The sequence below is a fragment of the Odontesthes bonariensis genome, chromosome 16, assembly GCF_027942865.1.
Source record: "Odontesthes bonariensis isolate fOdoBon6 chromosome 16, fOdoBon6.hap1, whole genome shotgun sequence".
In the NCBI taxonomy this organism is placed as follows: Eukaryota; Metazoa; Chordata; class Actinopteri; order Atheriniformes; family Atherinopsidae; genus Odontesthes; species Odontesthes bonariensis.
The window spans coordinates 15,516,349-15,538,687 of NC_134521.1; the positions used below are offsets into that span (position 1 = coordinate 15,516,349).

A 22,339-nucleotide genomic window follows, 5' to 3' on the forward strand; every position below is an offset into this window, starting at 1 on the left:
GCATCAGGAAGAGGGCGGGAATAATGTGTGGTTTGGGGAATCTGGGAGGCAGTTGGTCAGTCAGGAGGAGGCAGCAGTTAGGGAAAGCGTCCTCGCGGGACTGTAGACTGTAATGGAAATGTTGAGTTTAGTCTCTTCTAAGTAGAATAACAACTGTAAGCGAGGCACAGTTACTGTCATATTGTTTTGACCGACATATATTAAAGGGAGAAGATTAAATCAATGAATTCTGCGGACCACCGACGTGACCGTAAAGTAAGATACAGGAATGCAGGAACAACCGTAAGTTTGGACGTGAAGAACCGTTGACAATTGCAGCCAGTTGTTTGGACATTTTCCCGTTTTGTTTTTAAAACGTAAACATTAATAATAAGTTTACCTTGACTTAAATGACATTTGTAAAGCCGTGACTGTTTCTTGTTATGATTGGTTTATATTTATACGAGTTTAAATGTGTTTTATGAAAGTATACATACCTGTGACCGAATAGCAATATTAATGCGCCTGATGAAAAAAATAGACCCCACAGTTGCGATTTTATTTTGCAAAATTTTAAAGAAGACAGCAACATATGTTCCTTTTTTGCCCTTTTCGATGTAAAATTATGTTGTTGTTGTGTTGGCTCGTAACATCAATATTTAGTACTTATCAGTCCCTGTTAATGTTACAAATTTACATCTTTGAAGCTTAAATAGGTGTAAGAAAATCTGAAAAATCCCTTTGATGACGTGGTTTTTATTTACTGCTTTATAATACCATAACATAACAAACATACTGCTTTATTGTATGTGCTAGCGATGTGTCACATTGTGTTATTAGTCATGTAATGTTAGGTATTACATGAATTGCATTAAGATTATTCCCATGGTTTAAAAGTGGCCTTAGAGAATGATGGGATGTAGGCTACCTGCTATTGGATTAAATGTGTCTGTACAAATTCAGTGCCATGGACAGCTGACGGGCTGCAGGTTTAGGTCATGTGGCAGGATAAAGCAGACCTGCATTTGACTGCCTGATCTCATTGTAATTGAATTGGCAAATGTATTATTTTTGACATTCTTCAACATTTAGCAATCGCTGGAGTGTGTGTTTAAGGTCTCTAAAAATAAAACATTATCTGTATTATAATCACTAGAATGGTTGGAAAGGCTTTTCACAATTTAGGAAAGTTTGACCCATTAATGAAACTGATACAATCACACTTGGGGCCATAGTACCCCTGATCTTTCAGGGATCAAGGAGAAATGGTCATTTAGCCCCTCAGCCAGGGCTATGGGGGCCATTTGGATGGCTGGATGATCTCTACTTCTCGATCCCTAAGAGAAAAGGAGAAGCTTACCTCTGAAAAACAGAGGCAAGGGCCAGGGGACAGATTTGGATTGGGTATTAAAGTCACGAAGACATACGGTGACTGGGTACAACAAATTGGCTTTTATTTTCAGTTAAACAATGTTTCTGATTGAAATATTCCCCTTATGTTGTGGGAATAATAAATACAGTATGCATAAAACATATCCCATCTGTCATCTCTTTGGCTTCAGACAGATTATCTTTTTTGACTTTTTTCTCATTTTTCCTTATCCACACAGGGGAAAGGAGTCATCCAGAGAGTCCCCTCTCCTCACCCATCCCTCATCGATTCACTGGAGGGGGAAGTTCAAGCCTTCCTCATTGATGAAGACCAACTCCACACCTATGATGACCTCACCAAAGTCAACCCGGTGACCCCAACAACAGGTATTAAACAGGGCTACAATGTCATTGGAGTTCCTCTACTGTTTGACAACATAAACACTAGTTCTCGCCTAACTGGAATTTTAGTTTAGGGTAGCAAAACCTTTTCCACACCAACATCTTTCCCACATCGTGGGCGGCCGTGGCTCAGTGGTTAGAGTTGGTTGTCGGTTGGCGATTCGATTCCCACTCTCGCCACTCAAAAAAAGACTGGTGGAACTGATAGCTGGAGGGGTGTCAGTCCACCTCCTTGTCACGGCCGAGGTGCCCTTGAGCAAGGCACCGTACCCCCCATGCTCCCCGGGCGCTTCATGGCTGCCCACTGCTCCAGGTTGGCATCTGTCTCTGAGTGTGTGACCCTGTGCATGTGCATGTGTGTGTCAAACAGGTGCCAACCTGGATGGGTTAAAAGCGGAGGACAAATTTCGTGTGTATGCATGTATGCATGACCAATAAATCTGATCTTAATCTTAATCTTTTATTACTTGGTTTTTGCTGCATATTAAGGTTTGTTCACACTTGTAGAACCATAGCAGAAAGTTCAGTCCTGGCTTGCCATGCCATTTGAACTGGGATCCTTTTTATATTGAACCAGCAGAGAGTCGATAAAAACCAGCTTCTCTGATGTATATTTTGATAAGTGAATAACTCCAGGAGGTTCTGTGTTGCAGTCTCAAATGGAAAATATGCAGCAGGGCAACGGTGCTTCTGACGCTTGTACCAAACTGTAACGGGCAACATGACTCCTATGTTTAGAAGCTGAAAATCATGAATCAAGTCTTTATGTTTGGATGTTCTTGGTCCATGTTGTGTTCATCTATCAGCGTTTGTTTTCGGGCAGACGAAATCCTTCTTTTTCAACTAGTCTTCTTCTGCTCGTGTGGTGTACATCGAGGTTCAGATGATAGCGTCAACACCAGGAATTAGTTGATGTGAATTAACCCTGTCGCGTTCATAAACACCCGTGTTTGCCCACATCAAGATCAAATCTTCAAGGATTAAAAAGTATGAATATGTACAAAGATGGGAGACGAGTTCCACTCAAATGACAGAACCAAAGGCATTGTTTTCTCCTCGGTAGACACTTAATATTCACCCTCAGTTACCTACTTTGAGATAAAAATACAGGTATACCAGCACTGTGTAAGCTAGATCAGAGTTTGTCCTTAGGTCAAGTTTCAAAGTGCTGTTAGTTTCAGTTTAAGGGAAAGAACATAACATAACAGTTTATTAACAGCAGAGGTCAGAGTTACAGCATGGAAACAGTTAGTTCTACAAATAGTGGATTGCTGTGATTGAACTGCATTTGAATGTTTATCAATAATGTTATTTTATGTAATGAAGGATTTATTTATTTTTTAATATTTTTGGGGGGGCTTTTTATGCCTTTAATGGACAGGATAGTTGAAGAGAGAGACCGGAAGCAGGGGGCAGAGAGAAGGGGAGTGACATGCAGTAAATGGCCGTCCGAAACGGGACTCGAACCGGACCGACTGCAGTGAGGACTGTACCCTCTATACATGGGGCGCCTGCACAGCCCACAATGCCACCGACCACCCCAGGATTTTTTTTGATAGTTAATATTTTTTAGTATTTCAGTGGCCCAGAGCGTTGTTCAGAAGGCAGGAAATATGTGCTAAGACGGACCCTTGGTTCAGTTTTTTTTTCAGTTACTTTGTTATGTCACAAATGTGTCTTGTTTTAAAGGTTATCTGTTTGACTCTGTTTTTTCTTAGTATGAGACAATCAACTAATGAGTGATATATTTCCCTGGTAGTGCTGAAATGCCTGCAGGCCAGGTACAGTGCGAAAGTGTTTTACACTCATGCTGGTTGCACCTTGGTGGCTCTGAACCCCTTCCAGTCCATCCCGGATCTTTACTCCCTTGATGTGATGAAGGAGTATCACTGCGCTCTTCAGCCTCAGGTAATTACAGCGTCGCAGCATCCTCTCACTGAGAAGTGATATAAACAGGAGAGTTCACCTTAAAAGTCTGTGCAAATTTGTCAACAGGACTTCAAACCACATATCTTTATTGTGGCTGAAGAGGCGTACAGGAATATTCAGGGTTACCTTGAGCCAGTGAACCAGTCCTTGGTGGTCAGCGGTGAGAGTGGAGCTGGAAAGGTAAACCAGCACCTATCACAAAGTAAACCCATCACATGAAAAGATGTCACTTTAGTATTTATATATATATATATATATATATATATTTTTTTTTTTTGTAGCTACTTTTATTGCCACAAAGTTAACTACTATAGTTGGGTTCGTTTATAGTTTGTAGAATACGGACTAAGCACATTAAAAACTTTCATGTTTCATGCTCTGAAAACGACTAATATTTCTTGTTTGTTTCAATGCAACATATATGCCACACCCTTAAAGGTGGGGTAGGGGTTCTTTTTCTGGAGCATTTTTTCACATACTGCTTGAAATACTCTTCACACCCCCATTGCAACACAAAAATGAAAAGTTTTAGTGGCCTCTAGAACGTACAATCTAGGAAAAACACTATCCAATCATACTGAACGGACCGTTAACGATGATTGGATTCTGATGCGTCTATCAAACTGCAATCTGCTCCTCCCTCCCCCTCCTTCCCCCTGTGCGCGTACCCTGCTCCGTGAACGAATTACGCGTCCAGAAGCTTGGCAGGAAGCTAAACTAGAGCCAGCTTGGCTAGCACCTAGCATTATTAAACGTATCGTTAGCATATACTAAATACTAAATACTAAATACGGCAACGATCGATGGTTGCTGTCAGAACAACGCTCGTGCACCTTCGTGCCCGTGAACAAGCATTGCGCGTTAATGTACTCTAGAGGCGTGGCTTCGGGGGGAAAGTCTGAAGAAAAGGGTTGGGACTTTTGACCTGTGTATTTTCAAAATGCAGCTTCGCTGGACTCAAAATCCAGGATCTCCTACCCTACCTTTAACTATCCACAGAAATCCTCTAACAAGTGATTTCTCTCACTCATTTTCTCTCATTTACAGCTGCCACATCGATCTGTTTGGTTTCAGTTTCTGCTTTCTTATGTAATCGTTTGCTATCACTATTTTAACAATCAATACTGACTTTAGTTCCACGTCCATGTTGTCAAATACTTTTATTTATCCTACATTATAGTAACCTGATTATCAGAGTTTTGGACTGTGGCTAAAACCAAATAAATAGTGTGAATAAGTCTTCAAAATGATCCATGAGTTCAGCATTATCATTTAGGACGATAGTTGGGACAAAAGGACAATCTTTACTAGACTAATGTTTCTTTTGTTAATGATTTAATGCTTGTTGTTTGTCTGTCAATGATTCCTTTCCTCATAGACATGGACATCGCGTTGCCTGATGAAGTACTATGCCACTGTGGCAGCCTCCTCATCAGTGTTGATGAGTCAGGACACAGTGGAGAGGATAGAGCAAAGAGTGTTAGACTCCAATCCTATAATGGAAGCTTTTGGTAAGACAGTCAATGACATTTTCTTACTATGAAATTTAATAGTGTGAACAGTCTCTCATCGGCAGCGTTCCCTTCTTGTAGGCAATGCTTGCACGCTTCGCAACAACAACAGCAGTCGATTTGGGAAGTACATCCAGCTGCAGCTAGACAGGTAACTACCGCATTTCTTTCTTAACTCTTTCGGTGCCATTGACGTCTATAGACGTCAATTTAAAAAAAAAAAACGTTCACTGCCAAAGACGTCAATAGACGTCCATTGCGTTTTTAACGGAGCGGGCTGGGGGACAATCTAGCGGAGTTCGTCACTAAATCTTAGGCTTATAAACACTAAACAGAGAATATACTGGCAAAATTATCCGCTAGATGGCAGCAGTGCCACTATGCACAAAAAAAAAGCTCGTTTTCTCAATTTTTTGGGTCAAACAGCTGTTTTGGGTGAAACCAACCCATGTTCTACTGTCTATTACTAAAAGACTGAAAATGGTAGAAACAAACTTTTTTTTCCTGATCAAAGAAGAGAGTCTAGTCTTTCTTTTGGTAATTTCGGTGTGTACATAGTCATAAGACACACTTTTCTGTGGGTCTTGGAAAATCAGTCAAAATACTGAAAAACACTTGGCAGTATGGGTGGCTCTGAACTGAAAATGGCTGGCAGCCAATGAGTTAATCATCTCAGATGGCCTCGGCTCATTTTGTGAAACATTTTATTTTTATATGAAGGTGTCAGCTGTTAGTCGGGGCGTCGGTGCAAACGTATCTCCTTGAGAAGACCAGGGTGTCCTGTCAGCCAGCCAATGAAAGGAACTTCCACATCTTCTACCAGGTGAGAGCTGTGCTGAGCCTCGTGGTTTCTCTCATTCGTGGATGTGCAGAACTGAGATGAATGTGTTTCAGATGATAAAAGGGGCCACAGATGAGCAGAGAAGAGAGTGGAAGATGCCACATGACCAAAGCTTTGTTTGGCTACCCAATTCTGAACAACAAGTCGAAGGTTGGTGTTCACTTTTTACGTGCATTAAGCCTCTGTCTTGCATATCTTATGGATATTTGTATCCATTTTGGTCTGTTTTGTACAGATAACAACCTTTAATGTTTTACAGAGGATCATCTTCATGGGACTGTTGAGGCAATGAATAATCTTGGAATCAATGCAGAAAGACAAAGACAGATTTTTGGGGTAAAGGAAACCTAATTTTTCTTTATTTACCATTGAAAAGCAATAAATGAATGTTTGATAATGGAATAAGACATATCTTTGTAAGAGTGGTTGTGATTGTTGACAAATACTAAACATGAATAATCCTATAATAATTTGTTACCACTTATTATTATAGCAGTTATATTTAGGTTGTTGTTATTTATTACAGATTTTAGCTGGGATTCTTCAGTTGGGAAATGTGAGTTTCTCCTCCTCAACAGATGAATCGCAGCCATGTCACCTCGATAAACAGTCTGAAGGTATTTGATGTGACTGAGTTTGATATTTATTACACTTTTAACAGTCTTTTACACAAAAGGAGTTATTTGAAAATTAAGAAAGATGTATGTTTGGAATACAGAGGCCCGTGTACAAACAATACAACTGATCCTCTGCAGAAGCTCTCATTTCGTGAATTACATTGTCTGTCTGTGTTTTAGACTTCCTGCAGAGAGCTGCAGAGCTTCTTTTTGTCCCTGCTGCGGAGCTTCAGACGTGTTTAAGAGTGAGGACTCTGAAGGCGGGGAAGCAAAGCCTGCTCAAGCCCTGTTCCCAGGCGGAGTGTAGTGTGAGGAGAGACTGCCTGGCCAAGGTCATTTACGCCCAGTAAGAAAGACAACAGTTTTATATTTTGTTATAATGGCTGCTGATGCAGGAGCCTGTTTTTGTTGTGTGACTAAGTTGGCGTCACACTCTTCTCTCCAGCGAACACTTAAAATGTTAACCATCATACCTTTTTTGTTTATATTAAACAAAGCAGAGGTCATGGCATGTCTGCATATCATTATTATAGGCTCTTTGTGGTTTGGTGGATGCTAACTGTGCAGTATGTGCTATCATGTTAATTGTATTCTCTCATATTCCCATGCCCCCCACCCCCACACGCACCCTGTGCTACTTTTTCCACGCAGATTATTTGAATGGCTGGTTACGTTCATCAACAACAGCATACGTGCGGACAAATCCACATGGTGCAACTTTATAGGTGAAGGCATTATTTTCTCTGACAGCTGAACACAAATATTCAGTTTCTTTACACAAGTTCACACATTCCTCTCCTCTGAAACCTGCAGGAGTCCTAGATGTGTACGGCTTTGAGTGTTTTAACATCAATAACCTGGAGCAGCTTTGCATCAACTACGCCAACGAGAAACTCCAGCAGCACTTTGTGGCACATTATCTCAGAGCTCAGCAGGTAGCGTCCTATCGTTTTTCCACTTTCATACTGAGATGTTAGTAGGGCCACAGTTTATCTGCTTATTGTACCAATGTCTCAACTTGTTTGTGACATAAGAAATAGATATTATATTTAAATGTTAAAGTTAAGTACTGCTTCTCTCAGGAGGAATATGTTTCAGAGGGGTTGAAGTGGTCCTTTGTCAAATACCAAGACAACCAGAGCTGTCTGGATCTCATAGAAGGAACCCCTATCAGTGTGTTTTCTCTTCTTAATGAGGTATGTTGGCCATTTGCTTTTACTTATTTTTATTCCCTGATTGAGTCTTTCTTTGGTCGTCACAACAGGATTTGCTTCTGCGTGTCACATATTAGTGTTATCGTGTGTGGGCACATACAAAAGGCACTAGAACACAAAGCAAAACAATCTTCAATATTGTTGTAAAAACAAAGGAGTGTATCATGTTTAACCTGATCCTAATTTTAATTTCTATCCTCCTTAAAAGCTCATTTTTTACTTTCACGTGGAACAGAGCCGCAGTGATTTTCTTGGTTACTATTATATTGAGTAGATGTTGCGATGCCTTTTCTATTCTTGTTCTAAAGGAGAGTCGTCTTAATCGAGCCTCAGATGCAAAAATGTTGAGGGTTCGTTTGGAGAAGGAACTTTGTGACAACACCAACATCAGCTGGGACAAGTTCAGCAAGGTGCCACACTTCACTGTGACCCACTATGCTGGCAGAGTTAACTACCAGATAGAGGGCATGGTAGAGAAAAACAAGGTGAGAAAACCTTTTAAACCAAGTTAGAATAAATTATCTATACATCCATGTGCTTATCTTCTACTGGGTTTTGTGTTTTAGGACCCAGTACCACCAGAGCTCATCAGCCTGCTTCAGAAGTCTGACAACCCCCTGCTACACCAGATCTTTACTGACTTGGAAACGGAGAACCCAACCACCAAGGCGCTCAGTAAAGTCACCGTGGTGTCCAAGTTCAAGGTAGCAGCAAACTCCAGCCTTTATCACCAGTTTTATCAGCTTGTCAGCGCCTGTGTAGTTTCTCCCAAGAAGGTTATGGTACTGATGATGTAAGCATCTTATCGTAGAACTCGCTTGAGAGCCTGATGAAGATCCTCCACACCACAACTCCTCACTACACCCGCTGCATCAAACCTAACCCCGACTCTAAGCCGTTGACCTTTAAAAAGGAAGAAGTAGGTCCTCCGCTCACACATTTACTGCTCTGTCTACTTTCACAAAAGGAAAATGTGTTATTCTATGCTTTCCATCCACTGTCAGGTTATCGCGCAGTTGGAGGCCTGTGGGATTGTAGAGACCATTCATATCAGTGCTGCTGGCTTTCCAATAAGGTGCTGCCCTTTGCCCTTTATTAAACCTCAGTTTCAGTACAGTTTGATCTCTCCTAACTCTTGGTTGACTTGTTATTTTGTTGCATAGGATTCCTCTCCAGAGCTTCATGCAGCGTTATAGACTGATATCAAAACATTCAGGATCAGGGATTCACAGTGTGGGTAAGTGCATGAAATTGTTTAATCATTTTATGTTAAATTTTTGCATGTTAACTGTTGGCGAAGAGTGATTTTATTTCCTCTCTTTAGGTTTGCTGGTATATTCCTCTTTCCTTTCATTAAGCCCTCTTAGTAAATATGACCCTCAGTTCTCTGCTCTCCTTGGGACTTTTTTTAGTTGGGTGCTTAAAAACAAGACTTTCTAACTTATTTTGCAACATCTTAAGAACTTTACAGGTAAATGAACGCATGCCTGTCACTCAGAGCTTGCTTTGCATGTGTCTCCTCTAATTCTTTGTTATTGTATTCTTTACTTATATTCCCTTCAACCCGACCGTTTGGCTGTTTTTAACCAGACTGGCAGCTTAGCTTTACGATATGCCTCGGCACCGGTTTGGTCTAAACTTTAATACACAAACAAGCATGTTCTTCTCGTTTAAATAAACCTCCATGTTTACCTTAGATGGTGAATGTGTTAAACATCACACCTGCTTAAATCAGCAGGTTAACGTCATTCTAATCTCACAGGGCTGCTGTCATGTCTTATGCTCTTACTCTTATCGCTGATCCACATTGAATGCAGCAGTGTTTCCCACAGAACTTTTGGAAACTATGGGGGCAGCCCCCCGAAGGGGGGATAAATTTGTGCGAGTGCAAATTTGAAAATAGACTCAACATACCTATCCTTTTAAAAACCTAGCATAATTTATTTTGAAAATTATTCACAACACTAGCAAGTTTGAAAGAGAACATCACATGCACAAAACTCTCTAATTGCAAAGACGACACCCTGAATTAGAGCATCTAATCTTTCGTGGCTTTGAAAAAAAGAGCTCTAGTGCCCTTTTATAATCCAAATCCTCTGGCTCCGGCCCATTAATGGATATTCTCAGACAGGCTGAGAGGTGCTCTCCTTGGAGTCTGTTCTGAAGGTCTGTTTTGACCTAAAATGGCAAAATTTGCTTTTACAATTTAGGTGGGATTTGAGCATAAAAAACAATGGGCAAATGTAATTGTATTTCACTGATCACTGATGTGCCTGCAGATCCTTACCCTGTTCATTGTAGAGAAGTCCCTTTCACAATTGACGCTTGAAACAGGCACAACAAGGGCAATTGCTGCCAGGTGGCTGAGTAAGGGGTAGAGCTGCCCCCATTCATCACACTGACTGGCTCGGAGTGACAGTGTCTCAGCTTGGCTCTTGTCCTGAGAGGTAAAGGCATGAGAGTGGGCAGTACATTGTACATTTAAATAAAATAAGGTGTGTGTTTTAAGAACAAGCCAAAACTGAAGTCCACAGCACAGCGCAGTATTCCCCTGCCGTTTCCTTTTCTCCATCACTGGCTATATTGCACGAAAAAAAGAGACCAGTTTTAAAACTAAAGTATAGTTAGTAGGCCTAGGTCTATTCATACCTGTCAACCCTATTTCCCTATTTCTGGCTTATTTCCCACTGTCTTCACGATTTGGTATTATCCCGCAAAATATCTTGATTTTTTTTCACATTATCAAAAAAAGCGTCGGTCCAGAAATTATTCCCACGGCCCTGTCGGTTAGCCTGACGAGCCACACCCCCTCTACTTATTCCACCAAGTAGGCTACAGAGGGTCTTGCTTATCAAGCTACCTGCCAGTAGATTTTATGCCAAATACCACTAAGAATTCAAGTTCCTTGAAAATACGAGCTCTCACCCTCGAGCAAGCTGATTAGGCTACCGTACCGTTATTCACGCAACTGTTGCGCTGGGATTTACAGAGTAATAAATGTGATACAGAAGCTGTGTTCGAATGCACTTACCTTAATGTATAGATCTTGGTTAAACTGTGTGTAGGTCTTCTTTTACTGTTTGCTTATGAAGGTTGTCTCCTCTTGCTGTCTCAGATGCGCAAAATAAGCAATATGTCAAACCATTGCTGGTGTCGTTCGTAGGGGAGCGCCGGGTCGTTTGAAACACTTCAGTTAAACGTCTTTTTCAAAGATGACATTATGTATACAAATAATTTGATCATGTGATTAACAACTCACATGTGTACTCTCTTAGTTACATGTGTAATTTAATACATATGTTGGATGATCAAGCTGTTTTTTAACTTTGAACGTAAGTTGACATTTGTTTCAAACGCCCCGCCTAGTCGGGACGGTTGAAACACCTTATTTTAAACAGAAACTATTGAGCTTACTATTTTTTTTTTTATGCAACATACCGGACGGACAACATACTAGTGTACTCGTCATTGCTCAAATTTCACATTATTTCTCATAATATAAATAGGTCAAAAAAAATGTTTGTCAACGAAATCACGATGATTACAGCTGACCTTTATGCACGCGCACCCACTGATCTATAACGTGTGTGTCAATCGCCCCGACAGCGACTAATAACACATAAACCTTTTTTGCCACTAAACTTCAAAACTCTGACATTGCACACTTTAGGACATGTTTAATTACTAATTCACCTGTTGTATAGTAATATTATTATTGCATGAAACAGAAAATACAAGTGTTTATTACAAAAAAAATACCGCACGGAAGATTTTACTTACCGCATTGAAAAACAGGTTCGTGGGGATAAAATTTGAACGGCATGACGTTTTCACGCGAGATTTCGCAGGGTTGGTCAGTCTTGCGGTAGCCTGGGTACCAGCCGAACTTAGCCCCGCCCATAAAAATTTTGGTCAGGAAGTTCGGTCTGGCTCTGCTCAGTTGGGAAATCATTATGCCCGACATGGAATTGGTCGACCCAATCAGATTGCCAGGGCGGGCTTTATACGATGATGGACAGATGATCAACAGGGACATTATCGACTGCGTCACTAAAGAGCGCTTGGTTTGACTTCGTTTGAAACAAACATGGCTGCCGCTGGAGAGCTAGGGTGTGTAGATTCTGCCATCGAGTCTGTTCTACAGGATCTCCACATTGCATTAATTTTGAAAGACGAACAGAGGAACACAATAAAGGCTTTTATCGATAGAAAAGATGTTTTTGCCGTCCTTCCTACAACAAGTGTGTGTCGCTTAATCTACGTCACATACTACGTTGCCCTGATTGGTTGTAGGTCTATCCAATTGAGCGAAGAGGCATTTTTTCTCCTGGTTCGGTTGAAACACGCCCCATACTCAAAACTCTATCGAGCGGTATCAGACCCACATTCTGACTAGAATCGTGAGTATGACGTAGTCAGCCTAGTCTTGCGGGCTGAACGTAGTGACGAAATTTGATGTGTCAGACTTGCGTGGTTTTCGAGGAAATCGCTGTGTTTCAAACAATTGGGATTCGGAAACTATGGCGGCCAAAAGGAAACTATGGCGGGCCGCCATAGTTTCCTCAATGTATGGGAAACACTGATGCAGCTTTGTGTTTATTCATAACATTTTTCATCTACTCTTTCTTTGTACGCACTTGAATATCATCAAATCTGCAAGATGCACTGAATTAACACAGTAATCAGCTCAGCTCCTGCTCTCATGCCTTTTACCCACTACATTTTTTCCTCACGTCAAATAATTAGTGGTATTAGTGACATTTTTAGTGCTGTTAAGACATATATTGAGTTTCGAGCGCCTCACATAATCTTATTCCTGCCTCTCTCTCATAGATTTGAAGGCTGACATCAACGCTCTTCATCCGGAGGTGGAGAAGCTCCTCAGTGGGATGTTACAACACCTGTCCTGTGATAAACGCCATTCACTGGTTCACTGTGGAAGGACTAAAGTTTTTCTCACCCAAGAGATGGTCATTAACTAAAAATACACATTTTCTATTTGATCTTATTCAACCTTTAGTTGATGTTGTAAATAAGCTGACCTGCCTGGCTCGTCTCGCAGCTAGATTTGCTGGAGGATCAAAGAAAGAAGATCCTGTCTCAGTGTGCCTTCACCATTCAGTGCTGCTGGCTGCGATACCAGCGACACAGACGCCTCGCCCGCCGGAAGTCTGCCACTTTGATCCAAGCAGGTAAACTTTTAATCACCTGGCTAGGCGCTGCTGAGTAGGATCAGCAAAGCCATGCAGCCTTGATCTCACGGTGTGCATCTGCTGGCTTTGACTTGATGTCTGGCCAACAGGAACCAGCTGGTGGTGTCTGTACACACTGTCCATCTGTTTATCCCTTCAGAAATGGAGCCTGCCAAACATGATAACAGTTCATTTAATTACCGCCGGTGACACGCGTTCTTTTGATGCCTGTTTTCAATGGGAGCGCGTTAGCATTCCGCTCTACAACAACTCAAACCTTGTGCTTATTAAAATCGGGGAACGAGTTAAAGTGTTTGAAAGTGTTTCACTGCCTGCAGTGGTGCGGTCCTGGCTGGTCAGGAAGCAGGTCCAGAGATGGAACAGAGCAGCTGCACTGATCCAGAACACCTGGAAGAAGTGGAGGGTAAGATTTAGAAAGAATATTAAACAATATAACAAAAGGAGTTATTAAACAAATATTCTAATTTCTTGTTCTTTCTTTACTCAGAGTGGAGAGTAATGCATGAATCACTGTTTTTTTTATTGCGGCAGACACTGTTGAAAGCCCTGGCTGATGCAGAACTTGATGACGCAGAGGACCTCGTGGAGGAGGATGTCCCAGTGTTGAACCCTGTCGTCAGGGAACGAGGCTCAGTGCAGCTCTCCAGCATCCCGGAGCCCGTCACCGTGCGCGGGTGGCCCATGGGCCTGGCTCTGGCCTCTGCCCCATCCATCACAGTTTCTTTGACAGCCACAGGCTTCCAGAAGATGATGTCTTTGATGACCTCCCTCAACCTGCCATCCAGGAAAGGAGAGTACAAGGTGAAGACCAACCAATACAAGCAGGGGCTCGCCTCCATACGGGCTCAACCCAAGGTGAGATCCCGTTCAGTATATTTTCTTATTAGCTGTGTGTTTTCTGTCATTGTTTATCTCTTTTAATGTCTGCACAGGGATCTGTGAAGCTGCACTATCAGCGATCCCCACTTCTGTATGCCGACATGCAGCCTGACCTGAAGAGTGATGTGACAGGGTTCAATGCGATCCTTCTGGAGAAAACTCTAAACTAAAGGAGACCGTTATCATCTGGCACAGAGGCGCTTTGCAGTAAAGTAGCTGTTTTTTTGTTTTTTTTTAATCTGACACAGTTGAAACAAACCTGGTTTTCTGTGCTACCACTTAAAAACACTAATTCTAACCCTTTTATTCAAGGATCCAGAAATTTGCCAAAACTCCCACCTATGTATAAAGTTTTAACCGGTGGTCGGGTACAATAATGTAGTGTTAACAAATCCAAAATCTTCTGTACATTTAGGATGGGGCACATTTTTTTCCCTTGGGCCATTTTCAGAATGTACCCAACATGTTGAAATTGTTATGTCATTGCAGGACAAGACAAGCAGTCATTTAAAGAAACTTATCTTTGTCTCTGTCTGCAGAACTGAAACTATTTGGCACAATCTTAGCACCTTAAAATGCCAGAGACCAGCAGGTTTTTGTCTCAAATTGCTGCCTCTTTGAATCACCTGATCACCGTATCAGGCTGTGTGACAAGTGCCTTAAAATCTACACTCAAACAACAAATGAGCTGTCGGCTCAGGTATTTATTCAGGTGGTTATTTATCTTCTGTGTATTATGGATGTTAAATTCAGATCTCAGTCTGATTGCAGATATTATCATCGATGACTTACGGGTGTTGTTTCTGCTGATTAAAAGAATGTTAAAATGAACAAGTATTGCACACGTAGGGAACATTTTGCACGTTGAAGACGCACATCTGCTTACATGCAGAAAAAGGACATTTAATGAAATTTAAACAGGGAAGTGATGAACCAGGTTTATTAGAATTGCTGCTCTGAAAAAAAGGGTCTTACGTAGTATGACACATATATACCAAAGTCTTTTAACTGCAGTGTTAGAGATGAAGAACAAACTTCTCTTTACAGAGATGACTTTATTAAACTTCATGACGTTCAGTTTTAGCAAAAGTATTTAAGCATGACTTGTATATCTTTGAACAAACATCACATTTATCCTCTTAGTTTTAGATCCGACATTAACCATCAGGGACAGCTTTGACTCAATATATGTAATTTGTTCATAGCTTTGTGGATATGTCGGGGTCATTGTGGCCGTTTAATTTGCAACCTTTATACTCCAACCAGCTGTTTTCTTTGATCAGTTTTTGTCAGGTATCGAGGGATCAATGTATGGAAACTTGAATGACACAGATCAGTCACAGCATTTAAAGCAGCTGTCGTGCCGCGGATCCTTTGGGCCGGGTGTGGCCTTGGTAGATGGGATGTGTCCCGCAGATTCTTCGCTCAGATTGGGATCCGGGAAGTTTTTCGTGTTACCCGAATCGTTCAGTTGCAGCTTTTGTGGTGCGACGCTGTCCCAGTACATTATTTATCAACCTGTTTTTAATGTTGTGGCTGATCTGTGCAGATGCATATTTATACTGTTCTGTGTAACTGAATGAACAAATTAAAAAAAAATAAACACAAATTTCACTCAGGACTTGACGCTGTTTGAACAAGTTTCAGCATTTATTTGAACCTTATGTACAAACTGTGTTGTGATAACATGCACGGCATGTGTGGTTAATGACTAAAAAAAAAAAAGGAAAAACATGCAGGTATAACTTTACAAAACATCGCTGCATGTTGATGCTATTGTTTCACTTTCGACTATTTTCAAACACTGATCAGAAAACTCAACAAACAGAGGCTCCCGCATAGCTGCCTTCATCGCGGCAGCCTTGTTCTCCGCGTGGTCGGTGGAGCTCAACAGCCGTCTCAGATGGGGGTTACAAAGAAGATCTCTAAGCTCTTTGGACCGACCTGTAGGAAAAATGAGAAGAGATTAACTACCTGAAGTGTTGGGATTTTGTAATCAATCTTTTGAAAACTTATAGTTTGTAATGTAGGATAAATACCTAACAGCTGGAGCCTCTGCAGAGGCACCTTGTCTATTATATCATCTTTGTGCAGAAGATCCTCGACGCTCCACGGCTCTGCAGACACTGTAAAGCATCGGCAATTCAGTGTTAAAGTCAGTGGTACTGAGTCAACTGGAGGGATCATTTCCCACCAATTCATAACATCATCTGGCACTGTTCACATTTGGAGCTAACCCGCATTGGACGATCCAATCATTGGAATATGATTGGATCACAGCTATCTGCTCCTTATGCAAATGAACACGTAGCCGACGTTGCAGTGAGGACGTCAGCAGGTCCACTGATGCTTCTGTAAAATCACAAATACGTTCACGACATATGAGAGAGGTGAAGGAGCAGAAAAAGATGGGTGATGCTGCAGAGCTCAGAATCAGCTCACCCCTCATCGGCCGTCAGCAGTTTTCTAAACAACTTAAAAAAACTGGTTTCTTCAACATGTTCCTACAGATTGCTGTTGCATTATTTCCTATAAACCAGCTGCTGTGTGTGATTTTTCACTTTTTCTGTCTTCTGAGTTCAGTTAGCTCGACTACAACATAGACAACCCTCTTGACTGAAAAAAGGGGACTCTCACCTTTTAACAGTTTTAGAGTTGGGCCCACAGCTGGTTTGTTCACTGCCTCTACAGTAAATAGCATCGTCCCCTGGGTGAACAGTGTTTAGTTTTACCTTTAGTAAGCAGACAGAAGTGTCCTGGACCACCTCTGAATGTTACCTAAGTGATCAATACTAAAAGCGTCCTCTATCCATCCTGAGTTTTTATTAACCCAGGATGCATGTTAGCACCAAATGTGAACAACCCAGATAGATACATCATTAGCAGGCTTGTGCAGAACTTAACAATCTTTTGAAGAGAATTATTTCATATGAAGCAGGGAAACATCTAAAAATCTGCAGTACAGCGGCCCTCGAGGACAGACTTTGGACATTACCTTGTCACAACAAACCACAGAAATAATAAAAGCAACAATACCAGAGGTGCCACCATCTGTGCATTCAGGATTAAGAGTTGAAGGCTTCTCAACAGGAAAGCAAGAGTCTATGGACGAGATAAAAGAAATGTCAAAGCGTTAACATTTCCTCGGAGTGAGGCCACAGACAAATCATCGTCATGACAACGAAAAATCCAGCGCGCTCACCTTTGTGCTTCTTGTAACAGCCAAGTGTACAACTGCAAGAGTCACAACACAATGGTCAAACATTAAATTATCACATCTTAAATTAGTGTCTAAAAAAGCCCAACTGGTTTCATGAAACAATTGTTCGATCTGAACAATTCAGAGTGTAATATGTTTAGAAAAGTCAGCGGTGGCGGATAGAGTCAAATCAAAATTGGTTTTGACCCAATCGGGATGCCGTCCCATGTGGGGGCGAGGGATCGTCACATGTCCACTGTGTCTCACAACATAGGGATTTAATTAACGCGCAAGTACTTTCTAATGTTGAATTTATTTAAATATTCTTTTTATCTTTTAAATTACTGGCGGTTTTTAAGCTGTCGTAAAACGTCATATATTCTAATTTACGTTACTTTAACTGATATGGCTGAGCTATTTGGTATTCTTTTTGAATATTTCCTACACAAAACAGAAAAAGAAAGACGTATTGCAAGACTACTTTCCTTAACTTTTTCTTAAAAGTTTTAACCTCCAATTACCACAGCTAAAAAAAATGTGAAGCTAACTTGTTAGCGGTTAGCTTGTTTGTAAGAAGCGAGCTTACGTTTACTTACTATCTTATTTTGCAGGCAGGACATCTGTATTTTGGCGTCTGTTCCCTGCACACATTGCATACCTGCATTATCCTGGTAATTAAAGCCGCATAAAAGAGACGAAAATGCGAATCATCCGGTTTCGAGATTGGACATGTGTGAATAAAATATTTCCGGTTAGGTAAACAGTCCTTCAACATAAAAGCACTGGTTTCCGGGAGAGGCAAAACAAAACCGTTTCATCTTTTCATTTATTAGGGACCGAGCAGTGAAACTGTAAGGACCCTATTGTATCTGTAAGGATTATTCTTTCTTCTTATTATTCTTTGCAAAAGGTAATCGAAAACTCATGAAATTTTGCAAGCGCCACGTGCCAGTCGACGACATGAAATAATCTAAACTTTATATTTTTGGGAGTCGCTCGTTGACCTGGCTGCTTCACGCTGGTTTGTTTGAGGAAGTCGGGGGGGGGGGGGGGGGGGGAGGGAGATTCCCAAAGACGTAGCGGGGAGTGTGCTTCGGCTGTGTTTTCCGCACTGGAAACTAGTTCCCAAACCGACATGAGCAAACCAAGCCTCCCGTGTAGATTTACTCAGTCATTTGCACTCGATGTGAAAGTACACCACTCACACAGTAATTAGAAGATAAATCAAGTAAATTAATTCACGTTGGGCGAAATATTTCGATTGGCGACGCTGGCGACGCTAGCATGTATGTATTACCACAGCCATTATAACGAACAGCCTTGCCACTCTGTATTAAGCCCCATTGTACCGGCTTTTTGGCTGCAGTTCCACCAGAATTCCACTGGGGGCGTCGGTGGAGACCAGAATGAATGGGGCCCAATAGAGCTAGATGCTACAAATGGTCAGTTTCACCTAAGTCTCCTCAAGAGCGCTCAGATTTGAATGTAGTTTCTGAGAGCTCAACATGGGTTTCAAGTCAAAAATCTACTGAACGAGTACATATATCCCTTTGATTTCTAACAGGTTGGCTTCTTGTTGTCCACCACGCGCTAGCATTGTGCTAATGACAGCGCTCGACCAGAATTACGACCAGAGGCACCGCTTGACGGCTGGCTCCATTCCAAGCGACAACAGAATTAAGATGGACTTTTTCCGCTTATGTTACCACAGCCTAAGAATCTGCGATGTTACCACACATTCTCTCTTACTACAGCTCTTCCTTGAAAACGCTGCTGCCTTTGAGACCAACAACAAGCAGGATTGTTGCCGTAAAGCGGCATCTCCGGTCGTAAGCTATGTATGACGTCATATATACTTAAAATCCTTTTTTTAAGCTAATGAGTGGCTCTAAAAATCTAAAACTCAGCCATGGGTATTTTCTAAACATCCTCTTTCGAAAACAACATTCGAATTACTAGAGAAAAAATTATATCTTGAGATAAGGGCACGAAAGGGCGTATAGCTCCATAGGACTCCATTCATTCTGGTCTCCAAAATTGAGCGCCCCACGTGGAAAAAGGGTGGAACTGCAACCAAAATCGCCTCGTTGGAAACCGGAAATGCACCGTGAGTGGCGTATCTGTACTATTATAGAATCTGTGGTATTACCAAGCAGTGGTCAGTGCTGTGAGATTTGGACAATGCCTGTGTTAGATTCGGTTCTTTTAGTAGGAGGCTCAAGAACATACCGAAGTAATTCAAGTGAAAATGAAGTGTTTATTGGTAGTCACACGTCAAAGCATATCAGCGCTGGGCTCAGTGGAACAGAGCTCCCGTAGGAAGTCTGTCAGACTGGCCATGATTTCCGGGTATCATGTTTATTTATAGTGTCATAGGTTGGACTCACATTCGACCGAGTATGATTGGACATGAGTAGGTTCAACATGCTTCGTCATATTCTCTGGATCAGCCAAACAGTGTGTGTGTGTGTGAATCTGCCCTTGCTTTCCCAGGCTTTCCCAATTGTTTTGTCTTTCTACTCCTGGATCACTTTAGGTCAAATGGAAAAGTACTGAGACTATTTCATTCATAATGTCTAAGAACAAAGCCAATTTTAACAATCCCCCTTTTGAAGTGATTTTATCATTTCAACTAATTCAGTCAAATAACTGCGGTAGGACTGTCATTTTCTGTATTGTGGCACATCTGTATTAGCAGTAGCAAGACTTTAGCAGCCACCCCCCAAACTGCAAGAGCCACTTACCTTTTGAGATGTAGCACAACCAGTTAGGAGACATCTGTCATCCCCCTTTTGATGTGACTTCATGTGTTATTATGTAAGCTTATGTGAAAGCTGTTCATCATTGCAATTAAAGCAGCAAGCAAATCTTCATTGCACAGGCATGGAAATAGTAAACATAATTCTAATGCTTAAGCTACACCTTCAAATCCGGACTATTCCATCATTTTACTCGGAACAGAAACTCTTTCCGAGAGGGTTAAGACCTTCATAAGTCACTGATTATAACTCTGCAAATGAGCACATTTCTTAGAAAATAATAATTTGCTATATGTATTGTGTGTATGTGGCCCCGAACCTATCCTCTGTGTGGACTTTTTGTTCATTATGGCCTAAAACCTTATGTGGTTAGCAAGGCCTTGCTTCCCCATAAGTACCATAACAACACAACACTGATTTATCAACAAATGTCACATCATTTCTATTCTACTGACACTCAAACAGTGCATAAGGCAATTAACATTACCAGCAGGCTCGTCCACCGTTTGCAGCGAATAGGAGCGAAAACCCGATGGCTTAACCGGGAAAAATTCACCTATGGCCCCTAGTTGCACTTGGCGACCGACCAACTTATTACCGTTCAAAGTCTAAGGTCCCGCTCCAAACAGCCGAGTCACCCCACTGGCAATTGACATTCTAAAAATGATTCATTATCAGCCTTTAAGAGGAATCAGCTAAACACTTTAAAAATGAAATACAACACATTTAATTTTAACCAAGGCTCGACTATATGAGTATATTAGCCTCTTGAACAATTATGATTAACTTTTCTTTTAAATGATATATCTTTCTTAGATGACCACATGACGAGTCGTGTGGTCTCCTGTGGTCCAATCCTGTCGGTGCTCGGTTTTTGTCTTGGCTGAACGTATGTTCAGTACTCTGATCCAGAACTAATCTTGGAAGGAGAGGTCACCAGTACATCGCTTCCTTGAGGGATATTCAGCATCCCTTCCCTAACTAATTTTCTTTTGTGACAATTTCGTTGTGTAGTTCTCCACCATCATCTTGGCATGATGGGCAAGGCCTCCCAGAACTCAAGCTTATGAGTCCTCCGGCCGTACGTCCTGTAGTGGTTCTGAATCTGTGGAATAATATTAGCAAATCTCGCAGCGCAGTAGTGCAAAATGTCATTTGCACTGTATTTCTATACTAGGGTATCTCTCTTTGATAGGTTCAATTTCAATGCCCAATTCATTCTTTATTTATTTATTTTTCATATGGACCCCAAACAAAACCAAAGTCAAAATAAACAAAACAAAAGAAAATCAAAGAAATAACAAAATAAACATAACCCAAAACAAAACAACTGGCCAGTTGGTATAACCCTTGCTTTAAGGAACTAGAATAGTCATCAACCTGCTGTGCAGCTTTAATGAGAAATCCAGTACCATCTCCTTATTTTGCTGTTTAAAAAATTAAATTATCTAGGGAACACATCCTCACGATCCACATCAGCACAGTTGGTATAATCCTTCTTTATAGGACAACACCAGAATTCTCACCAAGTTGCTGTCCAGCATTCATGAGATCTTCTGTATTATCCATTTATTCTGCTGTGGAAAATCATCAGACAGTTTTGGGATCATAACAACATACAAACAACACTCAACACCAGACACCACAGGTTAGGACAACAGATGACAAACATATGACAAACATATGACAAACATATATTGCATTTCTGGGTTTGCCCAAGCAACCCTCATGTTTTCATTGGGGCCTAAGTATACAAACAGTGGTCTTCATATTATGAGTTTGATCCATGTCTTCCTCTTCCAGGTCCGGGAAGTCTTAATGCAAAAGAAGATACAAACACACACAGACTTTTTGGGAAAACTTGAGAAGTTTGAATGATTAATTGTTAATTAATTGCCGAACTGCTCCACTGCAGTTTATCCTCCTGTGATTGTTGTTTGCTGCAGGACAGAAAAATATTTTGGTTAGATTTCATCTTGGGAGCAGCACAGCATCAAGAAAGCAGACATTTTTCCAATGACGAACTGATTAAGTTGTTTAGGATAAATATTGTCTGTCCTCTCTGAATTCAGGTCAGATCGTTAAAAATAAAATTTCAGCATAATCTGCTTTAGTATTACTCGTTAGTTAGTACTAATGTTGTTTAATTTTTACCAGTGGCTGTGTTTTTTGATGCTGAGCCGTACACAGATAGTTCAGGATTAGCATTAAGTTTTTTCCGGTTCTAACTTAATCAGAAACACCTCCTGTGGTATTAACGGTCTGACATCAGAGCTGTTTCTAACATCACATGATACCAGAACATGTTTCCATACAGATATTAAAAGCCTAGGTTAATTTTATTTCTTTATTTATGCTAATTCATCATTTATTTTTCTTTGAGGATCACATTGTGGTCCCTGTTTCCAGTATGTGTGGCATGTGT

At 41.1% G+C, this 22,339-nt stretch overlaps 2 protein-coding genes across 2 annotated transcripts; one reads left to right on the plus strand and one right to left on the minus strand.

Annotated features, from left to right (window-relative positions):
• Nucleotides 1-64: 64 nt before the first annotated feature.
• myo19 (myosin XIX) lies at nt 65-15,580 on the plus strand. The gene is made up of 24 exons (XM_075486393.1): nt 65-282; nt 1,590-1,737; nt 3,512-3,660; nt 3,748-3,861; nt 5,060-5,192; nt 5,274-5,343; nt 5,913-6,015; nt 6,087-6,183; nt 6,293-6,369; nt 6,560-6,650; nt 6,831-6,996; nt 7,302-7,375; nt 7,464-7,585; nt 7,733-7,846; nt 8,173-8,349; nt 8,431-8,568; nt 8,676-8,783; nt 8,869-8,939; nt 9,028-9,101; nt 12,698-12,834; nt 12,927-13,056; nt 13,395-13,480; nt 13,609-13,932; nt 14,010-15,580. The coding sequence occupies exons 1-24, from the start codon at nt 223-225 to the stop codon at nt 14,124-14,126; spliced, it is 2,880 nt and encodes a 959-aa protein (XP_075342508.1). The 5' UTR covers nt 65-222; the 3' UTR covers nt 14,127-15,580.
• znhit3 (zinc finger, HIT-type containing 3) lies at nt 15,579-18,160 on the minus strand. Its single transcript, XM_075486394.1, has 5 exons — nt 17,752-18,160; nt 17,159-17,190; nt 16,993-17,058; nt 15,996-16,082; nt 15,579-15,900 (listed from the first exon to the last, which is right to left on the minus strand). Exons 1-5 carry the CDS (start codon nt 17,928-17,930, stop codon nt 15,704-15,706), a joined length of 561 nt encoding a protein of 186 aa, XP_075342509.1. The 5' UTR covers nt 17,931-18,160; the 3' UTR covers nt 15,579-15,703.
• Between the last annotated feature and the right edge of the window lie 4,179 nt (nt 18,161-22,339).

Excerpts from the sequence above, each read along its gene's own strand:
- myo19 (XM_075486393.1), top strand. The coding sequence starts at position 223 with ATGAATTCTGCGGACCACCGACGTGACCGTAAAGTAAGATACAGGAAT. Across the intron at positions 5,344-5,912 it reads ATCCAGCTGCAGCTAGACAG|GTGTCAGCTGTTAGTCGGGG; the intron begins GTAACTACCGCA and ends TTTTATATGAAG. Across the intron at positions 9,102-12,697 it reads ATCAGGGATTCACAGTGTGG|ATTTGAAGGCTGACATCAAC; the intron begins GTAAGTGCATGA and ends TCTCTCTCATAG.
- znhit3 (XM_075486394.1), bottom strand. The coding sequence starts at position 17,930 with ATGTTGAAGGACTGTTTACCTAACCGGAAATATTTTATTCACACATGT. Across the intron at positions 17,059-17,158 it reads CTGTTACAAGAAGCACAAAG|ACTCTTGCTTTCCTGTTGAG; the intron begins GTGAGCGCGCTG and ends TCTCGTCCATAG. Across the intron at positions 15,901-15,995 it reads GCAGAGGCTCCAGCTGTTAG|GTCGGTCCAAAGAGCTTAGA; the intron begins GTATTTATCCTA and ends TTTTTCCTACAG.